Source organism: Paralichthys olivaceus, chromosome 17, assembly GCF_024713975.1.
Source record: "Paralichthys olivaceus isolate ysfri-2021 chromosome 17, ASM2471397v2, whole genome shotgun sequence".
NCBI lineage: Eukaryota > Metazoa > Chordata > Actinopteri > Pleuronectiformes > Paralichthyidae > Paralichthys > Paralichthys olivaceus.
Window position 1 is genome coordinate 20,787,026 of NC_091109.1, and position 24,845 is coordinate 20,811,870.

Sequence of the window (24,845 nt, forward strand, 5' to 3'; positions counted from 1 at the left end):
AGGCCTAATGTTTGTTTATTTTGCGAACCAGTGGAATAAAGAGATTTTTTTCAGTTATTGAGGAACTTATGATGAAAGAACAAAACGCTGCCATTAAAGCAAAAAGACAAATGACTGTGCAATTTGTCTGAGGTTGTTAAAAATTCCTCAAACCGAGATATCGATTTGGTGAAAATGCAAATATTTCTTCAACATCTCTTGAAGTCAATTGTCAGTGTTTGTGCTCTGGAGGCTCCATGTTTCCAAACCAGGTGATCACAGAGAAACTTCCCCCGTTCATATGAATTTGAACTCGTGTCAAACTCTGCACATTCTTCACGATACACCATCTTTCTTTCATGTGCTGACAATTCCCAGAGGGCCTGTACATGAGAATTCGTTTGATTCTGGGTCAGATGCTTCTGACATTTCCCCGAATTTTTTCCTGCCAGTAAAATGTAGCGGGTAAATGTTTCTAACACACGATGGAGGAAAAACAAAAAAATAATCCAACTATCTCAGGATATGCGTCAGATAATGATGAAGATGTTTGATATGTAAGACAAACTTTTGTGTTTGAAAATGGCCTTGAAGTTGAAGTCTCAGTAAATGTAAAAGGTACTCAACATGTAGTATAAAATACCCCCAGAGTGTTTTACTGACAAACTATGAGAGTGAAGTACTTACACATCATACATTTTTGGTTTTGCCCGGTGAATTCTTATGTTTTTTTTCCCCATCTGCAGCAAAGCCTGGTTCAAGTTGAAAACAAATGTTGTCAGTGTGGAGACGCCGTTCGGACTGTCTGCTGCGCCCACTGTGTGTTTTCCATGAGTCAGAGGTGGGCGTCGTCCGGGCACAGCGATGCCAGCATCCATAAGCTCGCTCCATCTGTCACCAACGTCCTCTCCTGGTGGGCAGCGCGTCTCTCTCTCATTTATCCAATGAGTGGGTGGATGAGGCAACACAACATCACATGGAATTTATATATGTTTATTTTTTAATTCAAAGTTATTTCATGAAGTCATTCCACAAATTTGGAATTCGCCGCTTTGAGCAACTTTTTAAACACACAAATTACATAAAAACACACATTCAAATGCAAATGGCTTCCAGCTGCAAAAAGCCCTAACACATAGTTTTGTGCCTCTATGTAAAGCTGGTCATAATTCATGGTTTTAATTCCTCTCAAACCTTGTACTTCATTTTTCCAGTCTTGCTGATAACACAGATGTGCTGAAAAAAAAAGAGGTGGGAGAAAGAGGAATTAGTTATTTCATGTTAAATTAACAGAACATCATGTTTTAATCTTCTCCATGAATATTAAATCTGATGATGGCACAATGTGGGTTTAAGATCACCGTCTCGTATGGGACATTCCAGCATAATATGCCATATAGAGACGTTTGCAGTGATTTGAAAGCAGGGAAGGTGATCTACAGAGATATGACATGTTCATTAATCTAACTTCGGCAGTCCCGGGGGTTCAACTCATATTTCTCCTGCAGGATAAAGACAGATAAGAGGGGGAAGCTTCAACTCTGCCTGATAATGAGATCCTAACCTCTGCATTCCACATGTCACCCTGTTTCAAACTGTCGTAAAGAATACCACCCCCCTCAAACATGCACAGGACACACACACACACACACTAATATAGTACCTACAGTACACGCAGCACCATATACACACACCCACACCCAAAGCTATGGGAGTCAGTGTGGGGTTAGTGTTTCACATGAGTCAGAGGTAAATTTGAGGCCACGTCTTTGCAGATATAAAAATGACGAAGCTCACATGGATTTGCTCTCACTAATTTCAGAGAATGACAAATCTGGCGTGAAGTAAACTGTCAGGGGGGCGACAAGGAAAACAGGAATGAGCGCACTTCTGACCCAAGGAGTGTAGAGAAAGTAAGAAGGTTTACAAAACCAGTGAAGAAGCAAAATGATCAGGGAAACACAATATTGGACAAATTTAAGTTTTTAAATTTGAATTCATCCTACGAGACACAAATGTGCGGACTAGACTTCACAATTGTCCAACGCCATCAACCAAAATTTACCATATTTGGAATAGCGGGGGTGGAGTCTGGCTGAAAGCTCAAGGACACTACACGCCCACCTAAACGGGACAATAATTTACAAAATGAACATCATGTTGTACTGAAGACGACTTGAAACTAGAGATTGATGAAAAGGTTTACTGATGTTATAAATGATGTGAGAAGCTGTGGGATTTTCTCATAGACTTCCATAGAAGTAACCAGTGGAGTCGCCCCCTGCTGGTCATTTGACTCAAGTGACATGCCTGCATCTACAGTCTCCTCCGACAGGGAGGATTCTCTGTGGGTGAGTCTAGATTTCAGGGGCAAAGGACGTCTCTTTGATTTGCAGCGTTTACTCTCCCATCCTGTCTCTTTCATCCCTTTCTCTCAGCTTTTCCAAAGGTCATGTGCGGTGTGCAGCGGTGTCAGTCGGCCCACTCACTTACATTCAGGTCACGGAAGTATTCATTGTAGTCCAGGGCATAACCAACAACAAAGCGGTTGGGAATTTCAAATCCAACATCTATCAGAGCAAATACAGAGAGGAATGTTAATAAGTAACTTGACACAATAGAAGTGAAAACCTACAGATTTTGTTTCCACAGAGATGTTTTGAATGGACTAAACCGTGCACACACAAAAGTCTGCTGCTGACAATTTCACCTTTTCAAAGATATTAACACTTTGCATGTGCCTGATGTGACTCATTGAGATCTCTGCATTTTATTTATTACGATGCGTTATGCGTTTTCAATATGTTTGTTGTCAGAGAACAATTCATGGATCTTGATTAAACAAATCCAGCATCATTTGGGGACTGATATCTATGAGTGTGTGAAAATTGGTGCAGATCCAAATGACCATTCCAAGATCTGCCCCCTTAATGGGATCCGCTCCAGTTGAGTAGTTTTTGTGTAATCCTGCTGCTCAGACAAGCAAACAAACAGAAATGAAAATATAACTTTCTTGGCAGAATCAACAAACCAACAATCGTGTTCAAACCATGAGTACTTACAGTCGGTCAGATGTTCCGCCATGTTGGGGAGCCTCTTCACCAGCAAACTAAAACACACGTTACATGAAAAGTTATTGCACAACAAAGAATAAATAAATACTTTATTTATAATTATCATCACTTTAACAAATACACATTCAAAGATGGAACCTGCATGGATGACATGCCAATGCTTACACAGCTTTACACACGTAAAAAAAGGGAAATAACTTTCAACACTAGCCATCAGAGAGGAAAGATGTTTATCTTGTGTGTGTGATCTTAGGACCACAAAGGGAACTGCCCATGCACACGAGATAGCGAATGCGGACGAGTGATATCTTCTTCTCCTGCTCGTCACACGCTTGGCATTTCCACTGGTGGGGGAAAAACACAGATGATCGAATGACGGGCTCACCCTGCGACCTTGACCATCTTGGGTTCAAAGGTCTCCACATGCTTCAGAAGAGCCTTCATGGTCTTTCCTGTGTCAACTATGGCCTGAGGGAAGGGAAGAGCAAAGGAAGGGAGGAGAGATGAGGAGGGAGGGACGTGGGACACTCGAGGTCCGGATGCTTTCAAAGAGGAAAAAAGTGATAGTGAGATATTTTTTCTTGAGTTTTATTCTCACACTTATTTACTTTTTCTTTATGGAAACCGAAGTCTGTGATACAAGTATCAGGAAACCATTAAAACATAGATGGGAAAAATCTATTTTGACTTGCTAACATGGAGGAGGCATAGTTTATGACCTATATTGCAACTAGCCACCAGGGGCCGTTAAGATGATTTGGCTTCACTTTTTGGGAGCTGTCGTGTCGTCCATCTTTCTTTAAAGTCTCGGAGTTCAAGTTGTAAGTAAGAGTCTTTACACTCACCTCAACAATCAGCACACACTTGGTAACATGCGAAAAGAAAAACAGACACACATTAGTTCATCGTGACCTTTGAGTTTTAACACGGTTCCAGCAAAGTGAAAATAAAGGCTGCTTATTTCGGTGGATTTTACATTTCTTAGAGATGGTATCTATGGCAACAATGTTAGCAGTATCTCAAGTGCCTTTACAAAAACACAGACTCGTTCTGTTCTTCAGCCGTAATGAACATCTGCGTCTACAGTGAATATAAAGTCACTTCTGAGTGTCTGGGTGTTGCACACTTTCCCTCCAGGTTTCAAGTGACTCCTTGTTCCTTTTGGCCGAGTGTGTGGGGCCCTTTGTGCGACCAGTGGAGAGTATCTATGGTTTGGGGGGAGCGATTGGAGAGAATGCAGGCGGACGGCCAATGTTCCCGGTCTACACCTGAACCCTGTTACATAACACTCGGAGAAAGTAGACGGGGACGTGTAAGACAAGATGGAAACTCAAACGTAGCTGACCTGTCATGGTGCGTGCTACAAAGCGTAAACATAATCTGAAGCCAGCTGGACCACAACTATACATTGGCGGATATTTGATTCTGCATCATTGTTTGGGATTATTTTGTAGCTCTCATGGGATCATTCGATTTTGACTTTTGTGTCTTTTCTGTACCTCATCATCAGAGAGCGCGTAATTCTGCCAAGGCCCAACAGTTACGAAACCACATTTAAATTCACGAATTAGATAAAAGACCAAAATAATAGAAAAACATCAAATCATGCTAAGAAACTGGCGTCACTGCTTCTCCACAGTTGTGGTGCGCTCGTATGACTCAACCTCGTCACTGTACAGGCCTCATAGAGCTCAGGTGACTAATGAAGAGTTTGGTGATAATATAAGAGTCTTTGTGGGAGGTTTGTGTTCAATATTTCCATCAAAGTGAGGGATCGTAACGAGAGCGTCGACCAGAGTGACTCAGACAAACTGGGGTGATTCATGTTTTCTGTTCCAGCCTCAGTTTTTTCCCCTCCAACCTTTTTAAGTTAATAGAATTCCACATGGACCTTTTTTTTTTTTAAAGCCAATGCGTGTGGGCATTCATCAGCCAAGTAAAGTGAAGTTTCTTTTCTATCTCAGAGAATGATGTAGTGAGGAGGGATGATTCCTCACGATGCCTCTGTCCTCCCTTCCAGAGCTGAACAGTCAGTAAATCTGCCTCCTGGGAACATTTGTTTGCCTGAAATGTTGGATTCATGGCCACACTGGCGAAGGGCAAACCACTTTAACAAAGTTACTGTCAAAAATACTCACAACCAAATACCCAAGACACAACTTTAACCAACGTCTACCAGCAACTTCATGAACCACAAACCATGGCAACAACAAGCGTCGTGTTCAACACATTTTTGTGTCCCCTTGAAAGGCTCCATGTTCTGTTGTGAGTATTTGGTTGCATTGTGGGGATTTTATTGTGTTGCGAGTATTTTGTCCTGTTTTGAGTATTTGATTGTGTTGTGGTATTTGGTTGAATTGAGAGTAGTAGGATGTGTTGTGGTATTTGGTTGTGTTGTTGAAGTTGTGTTTATTAACATGGTTTTTTTAAGCTGTAGAGGGAAACAGTGCAACAACATTACAACTGTAATTTACTCACACCTTTCCACGCAGAAACGACAGATCTCTGCTTCCTATGATGTGCAGGTCCTCTGTCGACTGGTCATTCTGGGAAGAAGAAGAAGAAGGAGAAGAATTAGAAGAAGAAGAAGGTTGTCTTCTGCAACAGTAACATCATATAGATGTTGTAACTTTTTACAACACTGGTGCTTTTCAGCCGCTATAATTCACTGAATAAAAGCTGCCAGATTTCTGGTTGGGAGACGGAGTAACATATGGTTTCTTAAGGACAAACTGCATCTAACTGTAGTGTTTCTCAATAACTTGGCTTTACTGTGCAACTATCTGCAGCATTAATGGAAGACAAATGCACAAAGGGAGACTTGTTTTGCAATGACTGTGAATGTATAATGTGGTGGAATCCCTGTGCCAGCGTAATATAATATAATAACAATAATATTCAAAGTTTCCTTGAAATACTCAACAAAAGTCCCTGTAGCTGGGACGAGCTTTAAAGTTAGATTGGGACGAAGTGAAACTGTGACATGGACAAGATCCCTGTCCTGGGGGCAGGTCACATGACTCCATCATGACCCGTGAGACGGACTGCGTCATCACTCAGACGCCAGCCCAGTCCGTGCTCGCTGCCATGTTGTCAACATATCTTGATCGTGTTTTTGTTTAATAAATCAATGAATGAACCAGATTCTTTTTTCCATATATGGATTAACCTTGGATTGTTTTTATTTTTGTGATTAACAGTGTTTTCCTACTGTTAAAAAAGTGTTTGGAACTTGTAATATTTAAAAAAGATAAAAACTATGAAAAGATATAAAAACTAACAAGGATATATATTAAACCTTATTTTAAAAACAACATAACTCTAGTTTTTATTATTTTTATGAGTGGTCATTGTGTTTTTATTCTTTGTGACTGTATTTGTATTTACTTTCATGTAATTCTTTGTGTTTTAACTATTTTATAATTATCTTTCTATTATCATTTATTGATAAAAATGATAAAATGATAAATAAACAACGTGAGATCTGGTAAAAGCAAAGAAACTCTCCATAATTCAATTCATGCTGTTCTTGCAGCTACTTAACCTCATGTGAAAGCCAAATCAAAAAATAAAAATGGTGACTCTCCCCCTGTGCTGCATGAGCGGAGCAGGAATGCGACCCCATGCAGAGAAATATAAATCAGATCCCCTTGGATGTGTCTGTGCCAAAATACACCGTCTTACAAGTGACGGAGAGTGATGCAGAAAGATTTCATGGTAAACATCATCCCTGAAGTCAATTCCTCAGTTATACATTCCAGGTGTTAGACAGGGTCATATTTAGATTTTCAATTAGCTGCCTGGTGTTTTTCTTGACCCTGAGCTCTAAGTGTCCTGACTGAGTGTGATGTTTCCTCACTAAACATAAACAACAGTGACATCTGGTGGCTGGGCCAAAGGACAACATATATCCCTGAGATACTTTGCTGCACAAATGCAGGACTGTAAGTAATGTGAATGTATTTCAGCTCAAAAACTATCTAAGGCAAAATAAAACAATTAAAAAAAAACTATAAGAAAATAACATGCTTGAGGATATGAGGGAGTTGTCTGCTGAGATTTGCAGAGATTTGGAAGTTTTGACTTTTGACTGACTTCATGCAGTTCTCCTACCAGGTAGCTCTTCAGACGAATAAACTCCACCCGGGTCTCCAGGTAGTTGTTCGAGTTGCGGCCAAGAATTTTGATGAACTCCACCAGATCGACACAGAACTTGTATCCTCCCTTCAGGACACACAGCACCATTATGTTGCCGTCCCCGAAGTCGTCCTTGATGTAGTGGGCCAGACGCTCGACCCTGCGGGAGATGTCACATCAGTGACTGGGAAAATGATGAAGAACTCTGCCTTTCCTTGTCTGTGTGTTTTTACCTGTTCATGATGACGCCGTGTGGGATATAAATGCTCTCTATGTCCTCGTGGTAGTGTTCTGGGTAGGTGAACAGGTCCAGACTGTAACCTGACCAGTCATCTTTTATCTACGACATGTAAGGTAGGTGATGTAGAATAATAATGTTACGTGTTATTTGAAAGGGAACAGCCAAATACAATAAAGTTGTTTTTAAACACTCATAGATTTCTATAGACTGGAATTTCACGGGACAAAAGTAAAAAAAAAAGAAAATTCAACTGGTAACATAAAAGTTGTAAGTATTTTCATAATTAAGTTAGAAATTTTGTTAATATAACTTTCTAAGTGCAAGGTATAGTTTTTGAAATACTTATAGATGAACCCTAATTTCCTAAAACCTTTACAAACATGCTAATGATAATTTTAAGCAGTTGTTAACTGAGTTCTGCAACTTAATACAAATATCAACACAAAATATAAAGACAAACCAAAATGTCTGCATTTGGGCTTTGTGTTGAACATACCACAATTCCTCTTTCCATTCCTGCAACTGCGTTGACACAGGGAAAACAATAGTAGTGACCTGGGTTTGGGATTATTCCGGTTGTGGGGATGTTCTGTAGAATACACAACATAAACTGCACCTAAAACTGAGGCTTCTCCATTTGATCCTGTGAAGAAACACAAGAAAAAGGGCAGGACAAGAAGTAAGGTGACCTTGGGTCAAGGCTGCATATTCCTTGAGGGAGGAGAATGTCCTGGAGCTCAGAAACACAAATTATTCACTAAAAATCTCTACCAACAACAACCTGCTGCACAACAATTCAGCTGTTACAGCCAAAGCATCTCTTACTGTTTTGTTCCCGTCTTTTCAGTGATCGTCCACAACGGAGGGGGAGAAAAAGAAGCTCAAAAGATATGAGGAGAAGTCCAGGGCAGCCACATGCGCCTGTTCTGATCACACTGGAGTCGTAAAAAGGACATCTCTGTTTTAGTCGTGGAGAATTACAAGGATAATCAGATTCATGTGATGCTGCCATGTGGCTGCATCACAAGCCAGTGAGGGAGGACGAAACAAAACGATGACAAATATTTGGCTCAAATTCTCTGCTGTGAATTTTATGTAATTCGATTTTAAAGGCTTCTGTTTCAAGCCTGCACTGCAAGACAGAACAAATCAAACTTTGTCATCTGATGCACAATTTTAATATTTCTAAAAGTACATTTGCAGTTTTCCTAGAAAAGTTGGTCTGTTTGAAATCCTGATGGATATTCAATTTATCAATGAAGTTTGAACATGTCTTATTTATACATTTCTTTTTTCTAGCTTTTCTTTACTCTTCGGATCGTGGGAGGCAACTGGAGTTTTCAACTCCACAACAACAAGACCAAGCGGTTGGGGATGTAGATGGCTTTGGATTCCTTTAAGAGGTCCATGTCTTCCTCCAGCGGTTTCATGAGTCATTAATTGAAGGTTTTCTTTGAGTGGAGTTGCAAAGAAAAGCTACAAAACTACAACAAATAAACAAACAAAGAAAATATCTATAATTAAATTCATGATGTTCTTATAGCTACATGTGAAAGCTAATTCTAAAAATGAAATGGTCCCCATCTTTGACCACATACAGAGAAACATACATCAGATCCTTTTGGATGTTTATGGGCCAGACTGTCTAACATTTACTGTTATTGAAGAAACATTCAACAACGTGAAGTCAATCCCTCTATTTATTTATTCCAGGTGTTAGACAGTGCCATAGCTGTTTTTATTTAAAATTAGGAGCCTAGTGTTTTCATGACCAGTCAATCATCCTCTGTCTGAGAGTGATGTTTCCTCACTAAACCATAGACTGTATATTTAAAAGAGGATGACATGTCCCTACTTATTCCAAACATTACAAAGCTAAAATATCACAGATTCAAACGCTGCCATTTTGTGCATTTGGAACCAGAGTCTGTTCTTTAGCAATTGGGGAAAGGTGCTGGGATATCAAGGGACATGTCAACACACAAGCTTGACTAATTGTGAAATTTGTCATTGGTCGAATTTCACCAGAGTTGAACTCCATGTAAGCCGAACTGCAGACAGTGATCCTGTTACCAAGCAACAAGTAACATTCATGTAGCCTTTATATTGTCACAGTAATGAAATCTTAATAATCAATTAACTGCCTTTGATCTTCTTCTTTGTTTGTTGACAGTCGCCAACCGTCAACAAGCATCGAAGGTGCAAGCCAAGCCTTTGATGTGAGGGTAAACCCATTACACATAACAGATAAGGCTTTGCCTTGCCTTTGGTTGTTCTTTACATAAAAAAAAAAAAACTCTATAATGTGTTCCTTGCTGCAAGAACACAGTAGAATTTCTCAGAAAGGCACTTCTGAATTGTGACAATTACAACAGATGGAATATTCAATTTCAATTAGTCGGTCAATTAATTCACCAATGCACCACGACTAAAGTCAACATGTCTACAGTCAAGAAGCCTAAAGTCACCTGGTCGCAGTCTGCAGCTGCTGCGGATAAACGCAAAGAACGTCCATATGTGTGTGGTTTGGACTTTCACTACAAGAAAATCTCAAAAGCCGAGAAAAGTGTTCCTGAATGGCCTGAAGAATCAATCTTTACACAAAAGGTGGCTGATGTTCCAGAAAAAATGCAGAGGTATGTCGACAGCTGTTAAAAAGAACACTATCAATGTAGGTAAAACATATTTATATAAGTTTATCTTGTCAGTTGAGTTAATTAGTAAGCAGAGTTAGACCATAAGTAGTGCACTGAACATGAATCCAATATATGGTGGAAGATGTTGCAACTTACATGTGGCTCAAACAGGAAAGTTTGGAGAGATTAATCATAATTTCTGCTCCCTGTAAGGTATGTCTCCAAGTTTCGACCACAAGTTCTTGTCGAGAGCAAGGCAAACAAGATGGCAATGCGAACGATGGGACCAGCAAAAGTAGAGGTGGAACCTTACAAATCCATCAGGCTGCCTAAAAATAAGCCCAAACTACCTGAGAGTGAGTTTTTCTGCCGATGACATGACCAATGCTTGTGTGCATATTTGAGCAATGATTGTGTATTGTATATGAATTTCCTTTTCATATCCTCTCGAAAGGGGTTCCTCACGTCTGCTCGATGAAGAAACCACCTGTTCCTTTGTGCACAGAGCACCCACCTGTGCTCATGAAACCAAAGAGGAACTTTCTAAAAACAATGCAAAAGCTGAAGAAGGTGACCCATGAGCCCGCCTTTATTGACATCAAGGGGCACAGGCAGATACTTAAAGATTCTGGGTATGTCCCTGTCTACGCCAAGAAAGAGGTACCTACACAAAAGAAAAGTTTGGGAGACATTTTGAACAAAATCTCAGAGACATTGTTTGCTGAAGTCAGTTTAAACAGTTTGATGAGTTCACAAATTCATCAGTTTAGGCTTCAGTTCCCAATAATATTATACGTAGTTACGTCCAAAAGCAAAGTCTTTTCTGTATTGATGACATTTGATGATTCATATTTAAATTGCCCCACAGTGAACATATTATTGAAGGTTGCTGTTTTCTATCTGCAGGATTATGGAAAAATTCCTAAGTACTTAGTCCAACTCCACAAGGAAAAACTGAAGAAGACTGAGGAGGAGTATTCCGTGTTGAAACATGAGCTGGATAAGATGGCCAGGAAACTGATGTCAGACGCAGAGCGAGAATACATCCTGAAGGTATTTGAACAAATGGCTGCACGGTGGCAATTCCTTCCCTAAAACAGTAGACAACATATGCATTATCAAGCTGTATTAATTTTGACACTGACTGGTGGTCCTCTCTGGTTGCACTCTCTGTAGGGCCTGAGGAAGACCTGGAAGAAGGTGCACAGTGATTACCAGCTGTTACCATTCGTCCTCGAAACCTTTTCAATGCTTGCCAGAAAAGACCGACTGGAGAAAGAGCTGTGTCGTCTGGAGGCGAACATTGCCCTCTTTGAGAGTTCCAGACCAATCTACCTCGAAAGGGATGACTTATCTGACTTCACCCTGACTGGACCCCGGTCTCCCACAACATCGGAGCATTCCCCGACTTGTCCATCTGAAGCCCACTCCACGGAGAGTAGCTAACAGGTTAGCTGCTGCTTCCCTGCGCTGCTGAGATGGTGCTCATCGAATACTCCTTGGCGCACCTCGACGACGTCATCACAATAAACCACACGTGCACACTAATACCACCTCGTTTGAATGTGCCCAAGAAAAGCCTCCTCCACCTTCATGTCTGAGCTGTCAGAGCTGCTCACCTCCGTCTGCTCCATATCTCCATCTACATTACTGCTTGGTGACTTCAATATTCACGTCAAATCCACCAACTGCACACTGGACACTGAATTCTTGTCATTGCTGGACTGCTTCAACATCACACAACCCACCCATGCCAAAGGTCACACACTGGATTTGATACGCTCCACTGGCACAACCCTCTACCAGCTGCAGTGCCTTGACCTGGTGGTCTCTCACGCCATCCTTTTCACAGTTTCTATCCCCCTGCCCAGACAACACACAAAACGCACCATCACCTTTAGGAACACCTGGTGACTTCACCAGCCCTAGCAAACCTACTGGCTTTACACCTGGCTTCAGATCCCCTGAGCACCATGGCTGATGGCCTGGTTCCCCACTACAACACTGGCTGGCCCCTGCATTAACTACAAACTCCTCCTTCTCACTTACAAAACCCTCCATGCTCTAGCCCCACCATAGTTAACCGACCTCCTCCAACCCTACACTCCGCTCAGAAGGCTACGATCCTCAGGTTTGCTCTCCATCCCCAACACCAAACTGCAAACTTTCAGATTTCTATTTTTTTTTCTGTACTCTTCTGTCTTGTCCTCAAAGACATAATTGAAAAAAATAAAGTTTATCAGTAGACTTTATATTCTTTTTCTTTCCTACAAATGAATGAATCAAAACTTTATGTTTAAAGAAGAAATATTAACCATGTTTACATTAAAAAAATGTTTTATCAGATTTGTTTACCTTATTGAACATGACATTTAACATACAAACACTAGTAGGAAAATACATTTAGCATTCATGTAAAGAAATAGTATTAGAGTGCACCAAATCAAAAAGATTAACGGTTAAAGAAGAATACATACTAAAATGAAATAAACATACAAAGATAGAAGGAGCAATAAGTACTAACTCGACAGGCATGGATTGAATCAGACACAAAGGAGCCAGGACTTCATCGATTTAACAAATAAATAAATAAAAATAATTTCAAAGCAGGAGGTTTATCCAATTAGTAAATGACGAGATGTATCACCACAGATCTTTGCAGCTTTTTGGCTAGAGGATGAAAAAAATTATTTAATCAGTCAAAGAAATATATTGATCATGTTGTGAAACTATGAACTTGCAAGTCATCAACTTTAAGTCATATGCAGCTTTAAAAAATAAAAAAAAATCCATCCAAAATTAGTTGAAGTAAGAATTAAGTATGAAACACTGATTTACGAGGTTCTGAGGCGCACTTGAATGCACCATAGCGACCGCTGTACGTGGAGGTTTCGCGAAAGTAAAAAAGTATTTATACGTGTTTTATTTTCAATTAAAAAGCCTGAAATAAAGCATCTGATCCACGCACGGCTAATGACTACATTAAAACATGTGTATGTGAGGTTTTTACAGGAAATATAAGCGCTCACAATACGTTACTTGAGAGAAATGTGAGTTTTGTCCCACCTGGCTGACCGTAGTTGTTTTTGGACGTGACGTTGCAGTGAAACACGTGTTGTCGGAAGTTTCTTCACTCGCTGAAACAAAAACGTTTCTAACCGGGTCTGTTGGTTTCTTCTTCTCTTGGGGGGGGGGCAGCTGTGCCATGTGACTCCATGATGGCTTCACTGAGCGCACGTCAGCTGGTGCTGAGAGCCGCCAGCCTCCACCTGAGCCCCGTCCACAGATGGTTCTCCACCAGGGTCAGTCGTCCAGGGCGCAGGAACATCCTCCTCATGGGTCCCCCCGGAGCAGGGAAGACCTCAGTGGGGAGGACCGTGGCCCGGACACTGGGACTCCCTGTCATTGACGTGGATGACGACATCTTGGAGACCACGTGGAAGATGCCCGTGGCTGCAAAGCTGGCGTCAGTCGGCGGGCAGCGCTTCCTGGAGGAGGAAGGTCATGCCCTGTGCAACTTCTCCGCCTCCGGGTGTGTCGTGTCCCTCACGGGCTCGAACCCACTCCACGCTGAGGCGATGCAGCACGTCAGGAGGAGCGGTGTGGTCGTCTACCTGGACGTGCACTTTGAGGACATCATGCAGAGACTCACCAGGATGAAGGTGGACAGGATAGTGGGTCAGGAGGCGGGGGCGTCCATGAGGGACATTCTGCTCTACAGGAAGCAGTTCTATGAGAAATGGTTGGACGTGCGTGTGCTGTGCGGGACAGGAGACACGGTGGAGGACGTGGCCGAGAAGGTGCTGAAGGCTGTGGAGAGATATGAAGATCACGCCGCAGAGACGTACGTGTCAACCAGGTGTGACAGTGTGGGATCGACACACTTCGCTGATGTGGTTGTTGAGGGTCTGGCCAAAGACGGAGGCCTCTACGTTCCCAAAAATGGAATCCCAAAGCTCGATGCTGGAGAATGGCTGAGATTAGTGGACATGTCGTACCCAGAGCGAGCGTTGGTTCTGCTTGAAAAGTGCATACACCCATTGGACGTTTGCGCTTTGGATCTCAGGACAATGGTGTTCGAGTCCTATGGGTCGAACTTCTCCAGTGAGGCAGTTGCACCTGTAAAACATCTCCACCGCAATCAGTACGTTCAGGAGCTGTTCCACGGCCCCACGGCTTCATTCAAAGACCTTGCCTTGCAGTTGATGCCCCAGCTCTTCGCCTACTGCCTCCCTCCGATGTGCAACTACCTCATCCTGGTGGCCACTTCTGGAGACACCGGGAGCGCAGTGCTCAGCGGGTTCAGCAAGCTCGCCGGGACTGACCGACAAAAGACGGGCGTGCTGGTGTTTTTCCCAGAGGAAGGAGTGAGTGAGATCCAGAAGCTGCAGATGATGAGCTACAGGGAGGGCAACGCCAGGGCCGTCAGTGTCCTGTCAGACTTTGACTTCTGTCAGAGGAGCATCAAGAGGATGTTCGGAGAGAGCGGGCTGACGGGGCACCTCGCCGTGGAATACGGGACTGTCCTCAGCACCGCCAACTCCATCAACTGGGCTCGGCTGCTGCCACAGGTCAGGGAACGGGTCTCTTTGACTCAGCAGACAATTTCATTCGATGGCTAAAAAAATGTCAGCAGTGACTTAAACGATGGCTCAATTCCGTTAGAACCCAGAGTCTGATTTATCAGTTGATTGGATAACTCGTCAGAAAGTAGGAAAAAGCAATTCATGTTTTCCAAAAGTCAAAAAACACAAAAATATCTAATTTTCAATGATAAACAAGCAGGTAAATACATTTATTATTAAATATCGTGTTAGTTCAGTGCTTTTCCCAGTGCTGTGTTTAATATTTAAAACTTTTCATTTACGTCCTTGACAGTTTTCTTTGTTTTAGAGAAGATGTCATTGTATTTTTTTTTAGTTAAAGCAAAATATAATGAGGCAAAACATTTCTAAACTGTTTTCAAACTTTGCTCCTCTTGCAGCTGGTGTACCATTCCTCAGCCTATCTGGATCTGTGCAGAGACGGTGTTATCAAGTTTGGGGAGCCCATCGATGTTTGCATCCCGACTGGCAACTTTGGCAACGCCATGTCGGCCCTGTACGCCAAGCGCATGGGCGTCCCGATAAGAAAAGTAATCTGTGCGTCCAACCACAACCGCGTTGTCACAGACTTTATCACCACGGGCGAGTATGACCTCCGGGGACGGCCACTGATGCTGTCCCACTCTCCGGCTATAGATATCCTGAAATCCTCCAACCTGGAGAGGTTTATCTACCACGTCTCAGACGGAGACAGTCGTCTTGTCAAGGATCTGTTCACGCGCTTGGACAGGCAGCAGCACTTTCAGGTTCCTGAGCCTCTTCTTGGCAGGATACAGCAGGAAGTGCTGGCTGGCTGGTGCTCTGAAGACGACTGCTTGGCCGCCATCCAGAGTGTTCACACACAAACGGGCTACGTCGTGGACACACACACCGCCGTGGCTAAAGTCGTGGCAGACAGGCTGCAGGACGGCTCGTGCCCTGTGGTGCTTTGTTCCACTGCGCACTTCGGGAAATTTGCTCCTGCTGTGTTCAAAGCTTTGCAAATCCCAAATATTCCAGAGGATCCCGTTGAGCAGCTGCAGAAGCTCGGGTCGACTGCGTCCAGACCTGAAATGCACAGAGAGATGATGAAATGCCTGAAGGAACGCAGCAGGGGGGGGCACACTGTTTGTCAGGCAGAGTATGGTGTGCTGGTGGAGGAGGTGGAGAGCATGATACACGACTCCTTCTTAAAAGTTATGTAGGATTATTTGACCTCTTCCAAGGAAAGGACGTTTTCACCCCTGTTTGCTGGTTTGTTTGTTTGCTTGTATGTCAGCAGGGTCACTGCTACTACCTTAAGAATAAAATACAAATATATATACATTTCATATATATATATATGTATATAATAAAATACAAATATATATACATTTCATATATATATGTGTATATAATAAAACAGAAAAAGAATAAATAGAATGGAAATACAGATTTTTTGTACTGTCATAAATCTCTAATGTGTTTTCTCGCTGAAGTGAAAGCCTATTGATTATGCAACATTTCTTAACATCATTATTTAGAATCCTGGCCCACTAGAGGGGGGTATCTACTTACCATACAGTCTGTGGTGGGAACACCGGTGCCTGCATTTCAGGATCCATATACATAAATATTACTTAAAGGGCAATTCCTGGCTAAATCAGAGACTGTAAGCTAATTTTAAAACCACATATAACCACAGTATATTTTTATTTATCAAAATGTGCCAGTTGTTTCTTATTAAAAGCTGATAAAGTGATGGTGGAATTAAAATACAGCTAATGAATTGATCTTTGAGAGGTTTTCAGGTTCACTCATTTCCAGATGAAGCTTGAGATGATGTTACAGAGACCGACTGCTGTTGTCCACTGACTCATTCACCACTTTACTAGTAATAATACTAATAATAATAAACTTAAATTCTATAGCATATATCTTTCAAAACACAGTCACAAGGTACTTCACAGGTTAAAACCGAAACACTGCCAAAAATGTCCAACTCCTCTAAAAGCCAGTGTGTAATGACAGTGTTAGGATTTTGTCTTTTCATTGATTCCTCTGGGCTCTGATGTGATTCATGTCATTTAAACGTCACTGTATTCTGGAGTAAAGTGTTACTGCAGCTGAAGCTGATCGATGTGATTTAAATGCTCGTTAATGGTGAACACTGCAGAGGAAGTGGATGAAATTTCAGCCTGTGTTTCCTCCTGACCTTTTCAACAAGGAAGGGCACTATGACCCCAGAAACACCCGACACTGAAAACTGAGAGATTCCAAATGACAAACAAGAGGAACGTGTGTCTGCTCTTACACACGACAGAGAAACTGATTCTTTATTTTTTCATTGCTTTATACTAGAAATATATATATTTAAATGTATATATGAAGAACCTCTCCATTGTGTAGCTGCCTTTTAATACGGTGGGGGTTATATGTCGCATATAACACCTGTGACACTCACCGAACCAGAGAGAACGTACAGAACAACCATTTCAAACAGTGATGCAGAGCAGGGGGCGGCATCATTTTTCAGGAGGGTCCAGAAATGAATCCTGTCTCTGTCAGTGGAGTCATTTAAATCCAGGTGCTGCCTCAGCAGCTGCAATGAGACGAGGGCAGGAAGATAAGTTTCATAGATCTCCGGGATTGCTTATGACTGCAGTTGTGAAAATGGATGGAAAGTCAGGGCAGATTTGACAAAGCACTTTGCTAGCGTGCCCTCTGATCGGGATCTCTGTCTCTCTGTGCCTTTGACAAAACCGAAGAGGAAAGTTTCTTTATCTTCACATTCTACACTCATGGGCTTTAATATGCCGCCATTACGCTCTTCTGGGATTGACAGCCGAGATGTAGTCGCTCTGTAGACTTTAATATTGTAGAAACCTCAATCCTGGAGTATTTACAGTCTTTGGGTCTTATTGTATTCTGACTGTATTCGATGTAATATTAGCTTCAAGCAGTAAAACGTGGAAAATGATCCATAATCTTTTTTTATTTCTTCTCGAGTTCAACCGTTAATATCTGGACCAAAAACACAAAGCCAAGCCCCGACAGTAGACGATCCAAGTGTGAAGGAACATCTTTCGAAGTATTAGCATACAACTTTGGTTGATTCCACCTGCTGGTGTTTGTGTGAAAGCGAGGGAGTGACAGTCTCCACGGTTTGCAGCGATCCATCCAACTGACGGAATCAAAGAGCTGAGCTTTGGGCCTGTGGCAAACAGATAGAGAGAAAGAGAAAGGTGCTGAGGGACATCAAGATAAATTATGACTCTGACTGCTTTTATTGAATCACTGCGATATTTTACAATCACCCGTCTCTTTGTGCACGTTTTTCACACGACCACGGGATGACCCATCACTTTTTTGCTATGCGTGAATATATTATACAGTACATGGTCACATATCGTAGATTTCTATGTAGCAACTCGCTCGTTCTCCCCCTTTGTCTGCCTCCCTCCCTCCCCTCTGTGTGTGTGCGGTTTGCTTCTCCGGGAGCGTTGGCCTTATTAATCAAGCTGCTTGGCAGGTGAATGTGAGGAATGGGTGGGTGAGAGTCTGAAGGGGGAGGAGGCTCGTGTTCAGGTGCACGTGTGTGTGAGGAAGAAGAGAGAGAGAGAGGGAGAGCCAGCTGTTGCGTGGCACCACGGCTGGGTGAGCAGGGATAATTGCAGGTACCAGGCTGTTCCCACCTCTTTAATGTGAACCTGTGGCAGAATGGAAACTGCTCTATAACAGAGGGGGGAATGGAGAAGTGAGAGCAGGAGATTAATGCATCAGAGGAGTTTGGAGAGAAGATCCGGTGAACTGGGTTGATTCGAGACTCAGCTCACAAGAACACAGACTCTGGATTTGTTTCTGTCTTTCTCTGTCTGTTGAGATTTAAAGTTTAAAGCGAATCAGGCTGAACAATGTGTAAAACTTGCAGTGACATTTATTGCATTTGCAAACTGTAATTCATTGGTTTCAGTACAATTTTCCTTTTCCTTGATGGTTCAAACAAATGCTAATTCAGAGGCTTGTCCACCGTGAACCCACGATGGGAACACACAATCCTCGTCCATCCTGGCACAAAGAAACAGTCACATTTCGAAATGTTAAAAATGCTGGCATGAAAACCTGGCACTAAACGTTGCTTCTGAAGTGGAGGTAAAACAGCCTCCATCACTGCAAAGACCCAAGTTTAAAGTGTTGGCAGCAGAACCTCTGTCTTGGCTTGGTGCTGATAAGACAGCCTGCCAATGTTTAAGGGGGGGGGGGGGGGCAGTTAGGGATTAGCTCACATGACTGCACCCCCACAAGGTCACTGGGGGGTTAGATGTGGCAGGGGCCGTGGCCCACTGGGGAACTGGCATTAACTTGAGAGTTTCAGTGTTGAACATAAACATCCTGATGTCAAGCAGATATAAATTTTATATACAAGAAGTACTAGTGAAACTCTGATGGCTATTTTACAGATTTTATTGGCAAGACGTATCGTCTCATTTTCAAGGGCTCCCAGAGTTTAGTTTTCTTTGACTTAACAGCCTTTTAATATAATTATTAACATCTATAAACATATTGGACTCTGTCAGGGACAGAACATTAAAGTCCTGGACATATTTCCATCATTGTCCCCGGTGATTTCACCAACTCGTGAATATAAAGATGGAGACAAACATTCAGTTCTGACATTAAGAAATAAAAATCTATCAAATCAAATATACTTTATTGTCCCCGTGAAGACATTTGTCTTGGGTCAAAGACTTTTAGGCAATTACTTATATTTTATTTGACATTTTACCAGGTACCAGGGAGGGGTAGAAGGATTATAAATGACACATTGAACGTTAAAGTAAAACAACTGTAGAAAGTGTTTGTACAATTTTAAACAGTTTGATTTCGATTTTCGAATATTCTAATAATCTATTCTGATCTCTGTCAGATTATTGTAGCCGACACTAATGTTACCTTGTGTAAGATCACGAGTCTGATCGTTGGGTTGTGACCGGCTGAATTTTAATGAAGAAATGAGGTTGACTGGAGGAAGCTGGCTCTTCTCCACAAAAACAAGTAACGTGATCTGACACCACAGTGAAAACAGTGTGTGCACGTCTGCATTGCTTATGCAGGATTCTGTGTAGTAAGACCGTTGTCTTATCACGAGTATTATTGCACAGTCAAGTCTCTTCTCTCCATGATCAATGGTTTCTTTCTGGAAGCAAACGCACAACAATCAGCCAACACATCTCAACAGCGTGTTCACCGGAGGCTTCCCAGCTAATTATCTGAGACATTGATTTGCACCCCAACATACCTCAGTGAAGTGTGAGGAAGAGGAGGGGAGAAGAGCTAATGAAGTTGTCAACAGGAGCTCGCCAGCACAACACGATTGTTACTGGAGCACAGATTGAGCTAATTTACATTTTGATGCAAAGCTAAATGCATCTGTAGCTTCCTGCCGTTCACAGTCTTTGAAAAGCTCACAGAGCAAAAGCAACGGTTTCGATCTAAGGGGAACAAAATAAGTGAAGGGCCCGTGAAACAGATTACATTTAACTGATGCCCTCATCAAGCTAGTGGCGACCGTCTGCCGGGATTGTCTCCCGTCTGTGATGAAGGAAAGAGAATCCATTTCTCTCTCGGCGAATGAAAAATCAATGACCCTGAGATGGATACGCGTGAAATGAGATATGAGCTTTGTCTCCGAGGACTTGACAGTGCTCAGATTGACAGCTGACTGACAGGGGTTAAGTTCCAGGGCAGGCCGACGGGCTCAGACGTGTAAATCTGACTATCTCGGACCCTCACGTCAAATATGTTGCTGAACTAAAGGTTAAAATGCTGCATGTTGTGGGAAGAGATAGCCATTATTGCTAAGCTCCCAAGATAGCTAGCTATTTAAGCTAATCTTAAATCAACGAGCTGGTTAAAACTGTTGTTAACTTTTATAGTTTACATTTAATAGATTAAAATAGATTTTCATCAAAGGTAGATAAATCACCTTGATATTCCGCCCGAGTTAAGAAGTGATCAGTGACTGTCCCACACTGAGTGATTCTCCTCCACCGAGTCTGAGACACAGGGAGCTGCTGTTTATCAATGTGATGGATACAAGTCACACGCCACATATGCATGTTACATGTTGTGATCATGACAACGTCAACATCAGCACTTAAAAATGCTTACTGTTGCCTTTATTATGTGCATGTGTCTGCACATGTTTGTGAACACCATCCGATCTGCAGCTCCCTGACAGAACGGACGACTGTTTGGATTTGTTGCTTTACATCAAAGTGCTGTTTAGATTTCCAAACTTTCCTTTAATAATACTTTTACGTTTTGTTTCATGCTGTTGATTGTAATTTTACTAAACTATAACATTTCATGAAGTCCTGTCAAATGTTTAAAGACTCACACAGAAGCCCAGTCGCTCAAAATGTTATATTACTATGTTTTTTCCAGGATCACAACAATGAAGCTATAACGTCTGTCACCAGCACAGCTCTGATGTCCTCAAGCTCTTCATAGGCTTCATATCTGACTTCCCATCGGTGCCATTGTTCTGCCTTCACAACATTTTATCACATTCACACAGTCACCTGCTTTGAAAGCTTCCAGAGGCAAGAGGCCAGAAACAGGCGCTGGTGTGTGAGATATTATAACAACAACAACCAGAGAGATTAACACGGTTTTTGCTCAAACTCTGGTTCAAGAGTTAAGTCTTTCCTTTATTTGTTATATTAAGCCACAAGATTTCAAGGATGTTTATGAGTTCAACAGAGAACTCAGCTTAATGGTCTTTAGTGTTTGGTAGGACTCATGTTAAAGATTAAATAGATTTAAATTGTGATGTTTATTGTAAGTAAGGAAGTCCCATAATAGGATAAGACCAAGAGGTAACAACTTCAGACTTCAGACAGAAATGAGAAACAGATAAATTCAAACAAGCACACGTGGTTAAATCACTACAAAGAGACACATTTGAGTTGGACGCCTGTAATATCTGCTGACAAGGAGCTCCGCACTAGTTTTTAAAAGCAGCCAGTTTGTTCACAGAGGGAAAATGCAGCCCACTCTGTGAGCCCCATGACCAGACAGACACTGACAGGAGGGCGATGTCGATGTCACGGTGGTGCAGGTATAGCAACTGTTTGGTTTCCTGTCTCTGGTTGTGTGCTTGCAGGTATTTAGAGAGAGAGCAGCCTCGGATGCAGCTGCATGTTTGTAGGTTGGTCAAGAAATCCAGGATGTCTTCAAGTCTCAACTTCCAGCATCCCTGATGGCCCGATGCAGTGCACAGGCCGAATCCCGGCTCTGTCACCCCCCGTCACGCCTGTCTTCCCTCACCCTACTTCCAGGAGGAGACGCCTGCAGCCCACACAGCGAGACGTGACATGGTGAGAGAGAGAGGGGGGGAGAGAGAGAGAGAGAGCAAGCTGACGCCTGATAGCTTGGTGACAAATACGAAGTATATCAGCTTGTCATCAGGCCACGTAGGTTATATATAATTATGTATATATATATATTATATAATATATATGTGTGTTTGTGTTTACATATGCTTGAGTTGGTTTGTGCTGGTTTGTTGCAGGACATCTGTGAAGAATGAAAAAGGTATTCTTTTTTTCCACAGGGTTTTTCCCTCTGGTTTGAAGTGAGGTGATGTCACTCTACTCATAATATTTGCAGTATTTATAACAGAAAATACCTTCTGTTTATGTAGTAGAAGGTGTATATGCTGTACACACTCAGCAGTTTTAATAATGTTCATTCTGACCTGCTGTCACCACAGAAGAGAACATTCTTATTATTTTTGATCGGGTGATCCATTGGGGGGAAACGACTGTTAAATGACTCTTCGATCTATTGATGTAAATCAAGTGCTTCATTTGGATCAATCAGTGGACGACTGGCGTTTTCAGCGTCAGCACCGGACAGCTCCTTGGTGTGTTTTTCAGCACCGGACAGCTCCACCACACCGGCTCTGATTGACAGCTGATTTGTCCAAACGCGGATCTGAAGGAACCAATGACACGATGGAGGACAAGTCCTCCTGGTGTGAGAGTCTCTGTGGCTGCTCCGGGCGCCTTCATGCTGCCTGTGGTCGGAAGAGGGCGGAGTGCGTCCGTCGGCCAAGTGAGAAGCTCCACGAGAAAAAAATCATCATGATAAAACACAATTACCTACGACCGGTGCCTCCCTGTGTGATCCAGGCTGTGCAACCGATACAAGCTGCATAGGATCGAATCCGCAGCAAAGAAACCAAGACAGTCTCATACACAGGGAGAGAGAGAGAGAGGGAGAGAGAGAGAGAGAGGGCGAGAGAGAGAGAGAGAGAGAGAGGGAACAGCTGCAAGCGGATACTCAACATCAACAAGCTGTATGAGGCATCAGTAAAGAAGAAGGGATTTGACGAGGACAGGAGAGGAAGGGAGTTCCTGTCGTTTCGTCCTCCTCCTTGGCTTCTCCATCCCCACAACAGACAACGCACAGCTCGCGTGAATATCCTACAAGTGGCGGAGCGATGGTTTAGCTGAGCAATTTGGTGTTTTTATGTATATTTTATTTTTTATTCTACTCCAGCTCAGCTCAGCTCTGCAGCCAGACGATACTGTAATTCCGAGCAGCAATCTCCCAAACATCTGTGGGCGCTTTCTGGAAGGGAGATGGCTGTTTTCCGGCTGTCGCTGCTGCTGCAAGTGGGATTTGTGATCGGATCAAACCATAAATACGCGGAATGGTCCGCGCACGGAGAAGATACCAGGGCACGGGCGGAGGTTTACGGCGCTCAGACTCACCGTCGGCAGCTGGCGCATCTCCGTGCGCCTCATCCTCCTCCTGCCGCTGCCGGGGAGACGGCGGAGCTGGCGCAGCAAATCGAGGAGACTCTCCCCCGGGTGGTCACGGCTTTCCTGCACACGGGGGACTCGACCACCTTGAAACACGCCAACTGCTCGCGGAGGTACGAGCTCGCCTCTCTGCGGGGAAGGTCACACGCCGCCCCGCATCACTCCATGGGCAGCGTGCTGGACACGGTGCTGCACGCCACGAACTTCCTCAACGTGATCCTGCAAACCAACAGGTCCAGGGAGCAGAGTCTCCGGCGAGACATTGAGTGGTACCATGCCCTGGTGAGGAGTATACTGGAGGGAGACGCCAAGATCCACCGGGCTGTTGTCACTTTCAGCGCGGATTCAGCCGTGGCCGGGCCCTCGGTGCTTCTCCAAGCCACCAGGGCCGGTGGAGAGATCGTCCTGCAGGACCTCTCCAGCGTGGCCCACCACCATCTGCACAACCGCACAGCGGAGACAGAGTGGTACCACGAGGTCAAAGACAGGAAGAAGCCCAGTTTCCATAAGAGGGTGCTGAGCCAAGACTTCATATCAGTTGACAACTCCTTAAAAAGAGGAGAGAGTTTCATCCCTGACAAGACGCATGTGAAATGGTCTGCACCCTACCTGGAGTGTGAGAATGGGAATTTTGCACCTCGGTGGCTTTTGACCCTATCGGCTGCTTTCTACGGCCTCAGGAACAACCTGGCTCCTGAGTTCAGGTAAGCTCATGATGGATGTTCAGTGACATGAACCAAAGCTAAAAGAAATCATAACTTCTGCCTTGCACCCCCCATCATCCACACATGACACACACATTATAACTACAGATGCATGTGAAAAAGGCTCATGTCAGTTTAAAGGTGAGTCCTGAGTGGCTTCAACCACCACTACACCCTAATCCTCACCCACCACAGTCAGTGAGGTGATCATACCTTCCTCCCTCTACTCCCCAAACACACTGCACCCTCCCACCGGCCTCCTCTTCTCAAACCAGAGGGGGTTTTCTTCTCTCCTCCAGTCTGACGAGGCTGCGAGATGCTAAAAATAACCCTTGGATGTTACTTGATGTAGCAGCGGTGGAAACCTCTGGCTACAGGCCCTAATTCATTTTTCAAACTCGCCCGTCGTCTTGATTTGCCGCTCGGGAAATGCAGTGCTTCCTCTCTCTTTTCTTTCCCCCTCTTTCAAAAGGGAGGCTGCAAAAATCTGCAATGAGTCAGAAGCTCGCTGAGAGGAGAGACAGCCAATTTCAAGAGTAGAGCAAAGCAGCCAGCGTCAGCGGTTGAAGAAATGCCGAAATGCGTCTGATGTTTGGGTGCCTTGTAGAAGCCGTGTCCTAAAGCCACCCCTGCTGCAGCCTGCTGGTGTAATGTGCCGTGTTCATGCCAGCGGCCCTG

General features: G+C 43.3%; 4 protein-coding genes across 9 annotated transcripts in view; 3 read left to right on the forward strand and 1 right to left on the reverse strand.

The window, feature by feature from the left end:
• Positions 1 to 956: 956 nt before the first annotated feature.
• Positions 957 to 13,274, reverse strand: prtfdc1a (phosphoribosyl transferase domain containing 1a). Of its 4 annotated transcripts, none has more exons than XM_069512916.1 (11): positions 13,134 to 13,269; positions 8,257 to 8,366; positions 7,928 to 8,020; positions 7,424 to 7,530; positions 7,167 to 7,350; positions 5,534 to 5,599; positions 3,899 to 3,916; positions 3,439 to 3,521; positions 3,042 to 3,088; positions 2,473 to 2,549; positions 957 to 1,215 (listed from the first exon to the last, which is right to left on the reverse strand). In XM_069512916.1, the coding sequence occupies exons 3-11, from the start codon at positions 7,943 to 7,945 to the stop codon at positions 1,168 to 1,170; spliced, it is 648 nt and encodes a 215-aa protein (XP_069369017.1). In that variant the 5' UTR covers positions 7,946 to 8,020; positions 8,257 to 8,366; positions 13,134 to 13,269; the 3' UTR covers positions 957 to 1,167. The 4 variants fall into 4 exon arrangements, with proteins under 4 accessions (XP_069369017.1, XP_019961592.2, XP_069369016.1 ...); XM_020106033.2 differs by having other exon boundaries at positions 7,928 to 8,074; positions 13,134 to 13,262; XM_069512915.1 differs by lacking the exon at positions 8,257 to 8,366 and having other exon boundaries at positions 13,134 to 13,274.
• LOC109641541 (enkurin-like) lies at positions 9,788 to 12,319 on the forward strand. Of its 2 annotated transcripts, none has more exons than XM_020106032.2 (5): positions 9,788 to 10,067; positions 10,281 to 10,423; positions 10,522 to 10,727; positions 10,974 to 11,120; positions 11,244 to 12,319. In XM_020106032.2, the coding sequence occupies exons 1-5, from the start codon at positions 9,871 to 9,873 to the stop codon at positions 11,511 to 11,513; spliced, it is 963 nt and encodes a 320-aa protein (XP_019961591.2). In that variant the 5' UTR covers positions 9,788 to 9,870; the 3' UTR covers positions 11,514 to 12,319. The 2 variants fall into 2 exon arrangements, with proteins under 2 accessions (XP_019961591.2, XP_069369015.1); XM_069512914.1 differs by having other exon boundaries at positions 9,981 to 10,102.
• An 8-nt stretch (positions 13,275 to 13,282) lies between the features above and the next one.
• LOC109641540 (threonine synthase-like 1) lies at positions 13,283 to 16,082 on the forward strand. Its single transcript, XM_020106031.2, has 2 exons — positions 13,283 to 14,638; positions 15,052 to 16,082. The coding sequence occupies exons 1-2, from the start codon at positions 13,283 to 13,285 to the stop codon at positions 15,853 to 15,855; spliced, it is 2,160 nt and encodes a 719-aa protein (XP_019961590.2). The 3' UTR covers positions 15,856 to 16,082.
• Positions 16,083 to 22,829: 6,747 nt separating this feature from the next.
• gpr158a (G protein-coupled receptor 158a) overlaps positions 22,830 to 24,845 on the forward strand; it is a 47,964-nt gene continuing 45,948 nt past the window's right edge. For both annotated transcript variants that reach the window (XM_069512925.1, XM_069512926.1), the window contains exon 1: positions 22,830 to 24,167. In XM_069512925.1, the coding sequence (XP_069369026.1) occupies positions 23,281 to 24,167 (887 nt within the window). In that variant the 5' untranslated portion in view covers positions 22,830 to 23,280. The remainder of the gene's footprint in view (positions 24,168 to 24,845) is intronic.

Coding starts and splice junctions, on each gene's coding strand:
- LOC109641541 (XM_020106032.2), top strand. CDS start 9,871: ATGTCTACAGTCAAGAAGCCTAAAGTCACCTGGTCGCAGTCTGCAGCT. Junction 10,728..10,973: donor CTGTCTACGCCAAGAAAGAG/GTACCTACACAA, acceptor TTCTATCTGCAG/GATTATGGAAAAATTCCTAA. Junction 11,121..11,243: donor AGCGAGAATACATCCTGAAG/GTATTTGAACAA, acceptor CACTCTCTGTAG/GGCCTGAGGAAGACCTGGAA.
- prtfdc1a (XM_069512915.1), bottom strand. CDS start 13,274: ATGGCACAGCTGCCCCCCCCCCAAGAGAAGAAGAAACCAACAGACCCG. Junction 7,531..7,927: donor GAATGGAAAGAGGAATTGTG/GTATGTTCAACA, acceptor TACATGTCGTAG/ATAAAAGATGACTGGTCAGG. Junction 2,550..3,041: donor GGCGGAACATCTGACCGACT/GTAAGTACTCAT, acceptor TTGCTCTGATAG/ATGTTGGATTTGAAATTCCC.
- LOC109641540 (XM_020106031.2), top strand. CDS start 13,283: ATGATGGCTTCACTGAGCGCACGTCAGCTGGTGCTGAGAGCCGCCAGC. Junction 14,639..15,051: donor GGGCTCGGCTGCTGCCACAG/GTCAGGGAACGG, acceptor CTCCTCTTGCAG/CTGGTGTACCATTCCTCAGC.